This window comes from Acanthisitta chloris, unplaced genomic scaffold (genome assembly GCF_000695815.1).
Source record: "Acanthisitta chloris isolate BGI_N310 unplaced genomic scaffold, ASM69581v1 scaffold7651, whole genome shotgun sequence".
In the NCBI taxonomy this organism is placed as follows: Eukaryota; Metazoa; Chordata; class Aves; order Passeriformes; family Acanthisittidae; genus Acanthisitta; species Acanthisitta chloris.
The window spans coordinates 69,801-79,056 of NW_008656413.1; the positions used below are offsets into that span (position 1 = coordinate 69,801).

At 41.9% G+C, this 9,256-nt stretch overlaps 1 protein-coding gene across 2 annotated transcripts in view; it reads left to right on the forward strand.

Annotated features, from left to right (window-relative positions):
• The window catches only part of IKZF2 (IKAROS family zinc finger 2 (Helios)), a 109,476-nt gene that overhangs the window by 67,922 nt on the left and 32,298 nt on the right, over positions 1–9,256 (forward strand). For both annotated transcript variants that reach the window (XM_009084320.1, XM_009084319.1), the window contains exon 4: positions 2,555–2,722. In XM_009084320.1, coding sequence (XP_009082568.1) covers positions 2,555–2,722 — 168 coding nt within the window. The remainder of the gene's footprint in view (positions 1–2,554; positions 2,723–9,256) is intronic.

The window sequence follows — 9,256 nt, forward strand, 5'->3', positions numbered from 1 at the left end:
GTGAAATGTGCTATTGGAGCAGATTCTGTCTGTTGCAAGAGAGGAGCAGACTATGGGTGACTTTGTGGTGAGTGTTTTCATGTCAGCTTTGCCACCAAACTGTGGTGCAGTGACTGTTTGAGTTCCAGACTGGAGGGAGGCTTTCAGCATCCCTTCTCAGTCAGTTTATCAAGGAGCAATACCTGCTCAGATGTGCTCTTTAAAATGTCAGAGAAAAGTGGGTGATGCAGCAGGTAAAACAAGTAACTGCATAGTTTTAAATACAGCAGGAGTAAAAGGAAAAACTTCAGACTTGATGCAAGAACTGTGCTGCCTTCTTTCATGTTGTCATCCTGAAACTTGAAGCTATCATTCCAGAATACTCAGAAACGTGTCAAGGAAAGGGTTGTGCCTGTTTTCTCAGACAGTGAAAGCAAAACAGAAAAGAAAAAAAAAAACCCATGTATTTTTCTACTGCAGTCTCTTTGCATATCTCTGTTAGGGATATTTTGAAATGATATAAAGGAAGATAATGGCTAATCAGATCCTTTAAGTATAGTGTGGGAGTTTGAAAGGGAAACCACAAATTCTTTATCAATTCTAATGATCTTGTGTTCAGTGTATTGGAAGAAGAGCCTTGCCTTATGCCATGATTTTTTTTTTTAATCATTGCTCCATTATGTTCTTGGTGAGATTGTAGGAACCTTAGTATCTTCTTGAGTGCCTCTGCAGTGGTCTCAGATGTGATTTCCAGCTCTCACATGTGAAATAAAGCTGCAGAGGTACAGCATATACATGGCACACCTGCCTTCTGCTGCCCTCCTGGCAGGACCGTAGTCCTGGCACTGATTTAAGCCACTGACACTAGAATTGCTTTTAGACATCTGCAAGAGCTCTTTTCCTCTCTCTCTTTACATTTGAATCTCTAGACATATTTTTGACTTCACACTAGACACATGAACTGCCTCGATAAAAATGTAGCATTCATTTTGTCCAGTGAGGGAGTAATCATTTTAAAGCAATTCAAAAAGGCTTTGAAGAGATGTGAAAGATCACAGAATGTATTTGTTTTTCACACCATGTGTGCTTCAGACCTCTGAGTTCAACCTCAGAAGGTCCCACCAGGGTTTAACCAAGGCTCCATAATAGGTGAGACACTGAAAAAGTGGATGAGGCTGCTTAGATCTGAAATCTGACATTCAAGATCTTGTTGAACTGGCGCCCTACTTGGTGTAAACATTGGATAATGCTTTAAAATTAAAGAGGGTAGATTAAAATTAGATATTAGGATTAAATTCTTCCCTTTCCCTGTGAGGTGAGTGAGGCACTTGCACAGGTTGCCCAGAGAAGCTGTGGCTGCTCCATCCCTGGAAGTGTTCAAGGCCAGGTTGGATGGGGCTTGGAGCAACCTGGGCTAGTGGAAAGTGTCTCTGCCCATGGCACGGGCTTGGAACTGGATGACCTTTTACGGTTCCTTCCAACCCAAACCCTTCTGTGATTCTGTGATCTAAAGCCCAGCTGCAGTAAAGCACTTGGGCAAGTGGCCAGCACAAGTATATGCTTGTGTTCAATTGATTTGCTCAGCAGGACATAAGCAGATGATTACAGCTGACTGCCTGCCCAAAAATGCTGGAACAGTCTCGGTGTCCTCGACAAATGTTGACATAGAGTATGGTTTGGATAATATTTCACAGAGCCTATGTGAGTCTGTCAGGGGTTTTCCTCTAAATAATAATTTTTTTAAAAAAAAGAGTCATTTGTTTTTTCTGGGCCCAATCCTCACTGCCTAGGGCAAATATGAGGGTTCACATCAAAGTAAGGTTTGGTTGTATGTGTGTGTGTGTGTGTGTGTGAGAACACATGGGGTAAAGGGAGAGGGTAAGGTCTAGAGTTTCTGTTATTTTTTCATCAAACAAGTATTTTTAGAGGTTTTTTTGATATAGAGTGCAAATTTGCTTGTTTGCAGTGTAACGATGTAAGATTTTTCTCAACATTTGCTACTGCCCAAAGCTTGCAGGCCTGATCCTCACTTGCATCAATTCCCTTCATGCCATGCCAGCAGTGCAAAACAAATTCCCTTGCACATGCCAGCAGTGCAAAACAGCCTTTAAAAAGGGGTTTCATTGGAAGTATAATGCAAGCAAAAGGCTTGGTTTGAAGCAAAGACCTTAACACCTTTGTTAAAGTCCAGTTGTTGTGATCAGATCTAAATACTCATATGGATTGGACCTATCCTAAAAATAAGTGCAAAACCATGGAGATAAATACTGCTAAACCACAATTATAGATCTAAATTTTCAGCAGAGCTCATCTTTCACGAGGAGTAGAACCTCTGAGGTGAACCTTCAAAAAAGTCAGGCTACATTGATCACCTCAAGGAAAGAGCCTCAAATCACTATTGGAGGCTTTGCCCTTTCTGCAAAAGAAACAGCCTCTGACTTTAACAAGTGCCATGTGATGGTGGTGGTGGGGACTGTACCCATGTAAGATGGCACTGTTACAAAGAGCAGGATAATGGCCTCTGTGCATCTTCCCATGTTTCTTGACAGCTCTCTCCCTTCCCCTTCCCTACCAGGTGAACGCCCCTTCCACTGTAACCAATGTGGAGCTTCTTTTACCCAGAAGGGGAACCTGCTGAGGCACATCAAGTTGCACTCTGGGGAGAAACCGTTCAAATGTCCCTTCTGCAGCTATGCCTGCCGGCGGAGGGACGCCCTCACAGGACACCTCAGGACGCACTCTGGTGAGCCCGGCTTGGCTTCTCTTCCCGCTTCTTCCTTCCTTCATCACGACCGTTCCAGTGAAGCAGGTTGTGAAAATAACTGTGTGTTCCTGGTAGCTCTGGGTCTGTACCATCCTCTTGAGATAGTGCAGCTCTCAACTTTGGGAAAGGCTTGATGTGAATCAGAAAAGTTGTGGTTCAGCCACACCTCTCCTTTTGTGTAACTGAGCTCCTCTGCTGATGCTATCGCATTTCCCTCTGAATGTCTCCTTGGGTGTATCCAGGCTTTGCTGGCAGATTGTTTTGACACTCTCAGCCCCAAAGTGGCTGTGAAATTCCAAAGATGGGAAAGAATAACTGTGGGCTCTTGGAAGCCTGCTTTGCAGTTCATACCCATTTCTTCATCTAATAAATGCCATATGCTGATGGAGGTCAAACTTGTTCATCTTTCAGAAACCTCTAAATTGCAGTTTAGATTCAGTTACATCTTGCTGTAAGGTCCTAATTCATGACAGCCATGGCACTCGCCCTAGAGCCGAAGGTGTTAGAGAGAGTTTGGGTTCCTCTTGCCTTGTCAAGTGATAGTACCGTGTCTGTATCAAGTCTACTTGATATAGTTTCTTGATATGGTGTAAAGAAATACCCGTCGCATAATTGCATGCTGGTAGTCATGTTGGAGCTCTGATGATCAGGATCAAATGTGTTTCTAGTCCCTGTATGCTGCGCCAAGGAGTTGCATTCTGGCCACTTACTCATCTGTGTAGGGCTCCTGACTAAGATCTTAACTTGCTGCATTTTCTATCTAGGCTGTTCAACTTTTGTGTCCAGGCCATTTATAGGAGGCTGGTTTTCATGTTGAATGAGCAGAGATAATTGGACTGGTTACAAGTGACAGCATTACAGATGAACTTCCTCGAGGTGTTAGCCAACATGTGACTACTGAAACACAGTGGTCCAAGTGCAGCTGCAGACAGAAATCTTGCATGTGAAAATGTAATCTTGGAGCTTCCTGACTCTTTATATGTATTTCTCCTGTAGGGTCAACCTCACTTCAGTAAAAGTTTCTGTTTTATGAGCATTAAGTTGGTCTTTGGATAAAGAGTTGCATTGGCATTTCCAAGAATAGGAAAGGATAAGCCAGTAAGCTTCTCCAGGTAGACATGGTAGTATGCAGGAGGCTGTATCGGTGGAAAACGTTGGCAGAAAGCATGAGCTTCTGAGAGAGTGTAAGTGTGGGACTAGGTTGGGAGAGAATTGCTTGAGTTGTCAGCTGAGAGGATTTGACCTCAAAGTCAGAGGGCAAAGTATCTTTGGAACTGTGAAGTGCAGTTTTCATGCATCTGGCCATAACCATAGTTTCAACTTGATATTTAATAAAAAACATAACATGATACAAATGTTCACAATTAAAATAAAAAATGGAGCTGTGACATAAAATATCCCTCATTGCAAAACATGAACATTGCTACTGAAGGTGTTTTCATAATATGAATATAGATGCTGCTATTGCTAGAGATTGTTCTTCCTGTGTGAAAAGCACACGGCTGATGGTTCTGCTTTTGCATGAGGGTGAAATCTAAAGGTGTGAGATTTTCAGAGGGTACCTAAGCTGCTTGGTGCACGAGTTCCCCTGGAGCTCCTTTCCTAAGTGACTTAGTTGTGTTCAGCCCTGCTCAATTTGTAGTTTTATTTTCTGTTTTCAGTGGATAAAGTGTTACCCCTTTAAGCACTCAGCTACAGCAGCTTTCAGCAGAGAGCCAGCAGGAACAGACAGGTGCTCCCACAATACTCTTCAAGACAATTCTTAGACCAGTGCTCAAACATGAAGAGTTAAAACATGGGATGTTGCCCTAAAACCTTGCTTCCACCTGCACAAGGGTGAAATGCCAATCCAGACATGGGCATGGAAGTTAAGGTGTCTGTCTGTCACTGCCATATAGGCGAGCTGAGTTGGCTTATGCCTACCTGTGTGAGCCTGGTTCATGGAGAAGATGGGTAGATGTTCCCTTGAGGCTTTAAGCAGTTTCATATCAGTGTACTCTACAAGCTCTCTGTGCCCTAATAAAGCACACATCGAAGTCTGTAAGTAGGCCTGGAAGGTATAGCAGATCTAGTAAACTGCATCAAAGGTCTTTTCCAACCTAAATGAGTTTATGATTCTGTCAACATTTACATCTTCTGCTATTTCTGACCAGAAAAGAGGATATCAGAAAAAGGAGAGGTTGAAAACTGGTTTGAAACATGAGACTTCAATCCAGTTTCAGTCTGATACACTGAATGTCTAAATTGAGATGAGTGTGAATATATTTTTATATTTATAAGAGGAAAGGTCTTTAGATCGGATCCTCAGCGGATATAGATTGAAGTTAATCTCCTAAGCAAGGAAAGTATTTCTGTTTTGCACCAGCTGAGAATCTGGCACGTTATGTCATAAATGTAAGACCAGTTTGGTTTTTTTTTTAATGTTGTATATATGTCCTTTTCCTCCTTAAATCAGAGAGTGCTTTTAATAATAAACCAAACCACAAACACCAAAAAATACTAAAACAAAACCCCTCAGTGTTATTTCCCTTCCCAAGGAGATTTTAAATTGTTCATTTTTTATGGAAGGCAAATTATGCAAGAAAGGAATTGATGAATTTTGTTATATGTTTGGGTTTTTTCCTCCCAGCCAGTTTGATTTGTGGATTTGAGAGCATTTTGTTCATGTCACCACTCAGTCAGTGACACCCTCTCACTAGTGCTGGTTAGTCCATTTTTCCTGTGCTTGGTGCAGGGTTTTCTATAGTACAGCAGAAAAGGTGAAAAAGTAAGGAAATGTAATTGCAAACAGAAATTAGCAGAAGCATCTCTGAGGTATTTGAAATAACTGATACTACTGTTAACTTCAAAAAACAAAAAGACAGCTTTTTTCTTTTTTCTTTATTTTTCTGCTTCGGCTGGATGTTTTGCTCATGCTCTTTGATTTATTTTCTATTTATTTTAAAATGTTTTTAAGAATCACAAGCCACATTTTCTCTCCCTTTCTTGTGCAGAATAATATCTTACTGTGTGAGTGTTCCCAGGATGAGTGGCTAACAAAATATTGCTTCACATCTGTAATGCTGCTGCTGTTTAACCCTAAATAATTAAGGACTTATCTTGAAGTGATTTACTCCTGCGATTATTTACCTTTTACTGACAAATGGAGTTCTGATGAACTCTGTGTCTATATTTGCCTCCCACATGCAGCTGCTTTGATTTCAGGAATCTAATGATGCCTTCAGGACATCAGTAGGAAAATGCCTGGGGAAAAATTCATGCACTGAATTACACTAAGAGTGGGCATGAACGTCAGGGTACTTGCAGGACTTTGAAATGTTGTTTTCAGAATTAAATCCAGAGTTCCACAACACAGATAACACAGGAGAGGTGCCAGAGAGAGTTTCCAGGATAAGGACCTAAGGACAGGCTGTGGAGAGCTGGGGCAAAATTGGTAACCCCCTCTCACAGGATGCAGTGGACAAACCAGCAGGGATTGGCTTCATCTTGCCTGGATTTTGCTGTTTTTCGAGAGGAGAACATCCAGGCAAAGCCCATCTGCTGATGGCAGTCACAGAGTACCTGCTATCTCACCCTGAGATGTGCCCATCTTCTCTATCCTCTGTGGAATTGCACAGTGAGACAAAGGCAGATTCAAACCAGATGAGATGACTTCTACTGTAGGCAATTAATGAACAAACTTCAGAAGGTTTAAGGAAGACAGTTGATCTGGAAGGTGAATCTTATGGATAAAGCACTTAGATGTTGGCCTCTGAAAGATATGACTTACAGAGTGATGCTGTTTTGCCCAAAACAGCAGGCATCCTCAAATGGGAACATAGAATTAGCAGTAATATTTTGATATGGATTTCTCTTGTGTCTACAATGGAGCCAAGTCAGCCTTCCTCTCACAATTCTGTTGTGAACATAAATGCTTTGGCTGTACCTGAAAAAGTCAGGGCTGCAGTGCTGAGCAATCTGGAAGAGCCCATAGCAAACATGAGCACATTAGTTTTCAGAGCAGGACTTGGACTGTTACTCGTAAATGAGGGATGGGATCACTTGCTGAGGGAAAAACAAAACACAGAATAGATTTTGATTAACTGAGAACCATCTATCCATCGCACTAAGCAAGGATGGTCCTGTGGGCAAATTGTTTTGTGGTTAAAAGACTGTCTTGACATGTGTACACGCAAACTGGCCACATGAACCTTGATTCTGGTATTGCCTGATTTTTCTTTTTATCTTGGCAGTTTCAGTCACGTTCCATTACTGTGGGAGTGTTATTCATATATGAAAGCAGTTTTACTGTTTATTTCTTCCTAAAAAAAAATGGGTCTTTCAGACAGAGAATTATTTTTTCCTGTCAAAGAAGCTTTTCCTCACAATAAATTTTAAAATTTGCTTCCAAGCTACTTCTTTCCTATTTAGAAAATGCTTTTTCCCCTGTTTTCTGCTTTTAACAAATATTTACTTTTTCCTCCCCCTCTTCTTCCTGCATTGCTGCTGCACATTGTTTGTTACTGCCCAGCTCTTCAATAGAACTGAGCTAATGGTACCACTTTATTGGCGAAAGAAAAGCCCAATGCATTTGTTTTGAAAAGAAAGACTTAGGCAAAAACTCCCAAAAGCACAATCCTAGCAAACTATGTACAGCATGCAAGATAAAGGGCATGTATAATTAACAAGGAAAATGTCCTGTTCATGGAAACTCTTTCTGTGTTTCTTGGTTTGCAATTCTATCTCGCTCATCTCTTCTTCTCCATGAGGACTTGCTTCTCAGCCCCTCCTGGGTGGCAGTGAGCCATTCGAGGTGCCTCACACACCTGCAGTTGTATGGCCCTTGTAGACAGAACTGACGAGTGATATCTGTGTGTGCAGCTGTGCTTGGGGGTAGAAGGAACCTGGTTCCTAATCCTGATGACATGCCTGCCTCAATAAATGCTTGGGAAAATCATCCCACCTGTGACTGGCTCAGTTTGGCTGAAAAATTGGCTGAACAAGTGCTGGAATGCACAGTGCTGTGCATGAATTCCTGGCTGTCGAAAGCCAGTGAGAATTACTGGAACAGTGGCAAGGATGGTTATTAAGAATAATGAAGAGTCAGTGTTTTAAAGGTTTTTTTTCATCTTGAGGAGACTTTTACCACTATTAACATCTCCACTCTCAAAAGGCCCAGTATCTACTCTGTAACCATGTTTCTGAGGATGGGAACAATATCATAATCTTGGGACCTAAAATTCTCATTGTGCTCTGAACTGGACTGACTCAAACACATTGTGAATGGGGGAAAAAATTAGAAGTGAACATGTAGGTTACTGTCTGTGAAAAATGAAGGGAGGATGTGAAGAGGCAGAGGGATATTTTGCATACAAATCCCATTTCTCCAAACAGGTTAGCAAACAGCATCTTCCCTCGGTTGTGATGAGCCAGTGGGTATTTATTTTGTTGATCTGATACTTAGAGCTCTATTTAATCAGGCAGAGATGCTCTTTCTCTCAGGTTTTCTTCTGCTGTTTCAGTTAGATTCGGAGGAATTAACATTGTCACAAAATAATTTTGGGTTTTTCTTATGGGGCTCCAAGGTTCCAAACTGCTATTAGCATGTGCACAGTACTGCAGCAGCTCTGCTTTCTCATTAATGCTTCCAGTACCTAGAGGCCTTCGCTCTGTGTTGTGGAGCATTTAAAATCTCTGGTATTCTCCTTTCCATTTGTTTGTGTGTGCTTTTTTGGAAGGTAAGCTCTCAATATGTACAAAGGTAGGGGTTTGCTATGCCAGGTTTTTCATCCCCTGGGCATCCTTATTTAAAGTTTGCTCCTCTGCGGAGCCGACTTGTATCCCTTGCTTCACTAAAGCCTCATCTGAACTTGATCCTTGAGGTGGAGGGGTCCTCTTCAGCTCCAGAGCACTACTGTGATAAATATTGGTATGAAAAGATCATCTTTTATATGCTCAGAATTATCGCAGTATAGAAGCTTTGCCATGCTAAGCCTTATGTACAGAGCATAATAACTGCTGAGAAATCTTAAAGCAAAGAAATGTTTGATTTAAAGACACTGTAGGATCCTGATCATTCCAGAAAAAGTACGTTTGGGCTTTTTTTGGGGGGGGGAGGTACTTGTGGAAAGATATGGTTCCACTCAAAGGAAGAAGTGTTCCCTTTTTGCTTCTTGGACTTTTAAAAGTCTTGAAATTCCATAAAGATTCCCTCTTATCTGCAGTAGTTATGGATCAGTCTTTGGCTGTTCAACCTGGGAGATTTGTTTCCAACAGATAAAATGGAGAAGCAGGAGAAGTGGCCCTGGCAAGCAAAGGTAGATGGGCTGTGTACCAACCTCATGAATACCTCTCACTTGTTGGACTGGGTATCAGCTTTTTTTCTTCCCCCACCTCCTCTCCTCTCTGGGGTGTGTGAGGTAATGGGAACAGATGCCATGCAGCTCCCTGTTTCTTGTGGTGCCCTAGTGTAAGCAGGAGATGGCCTGTTCCTTTGGTGCCTGGGGGCTGCCTGTGAGTTGGCTGAATAGGGAA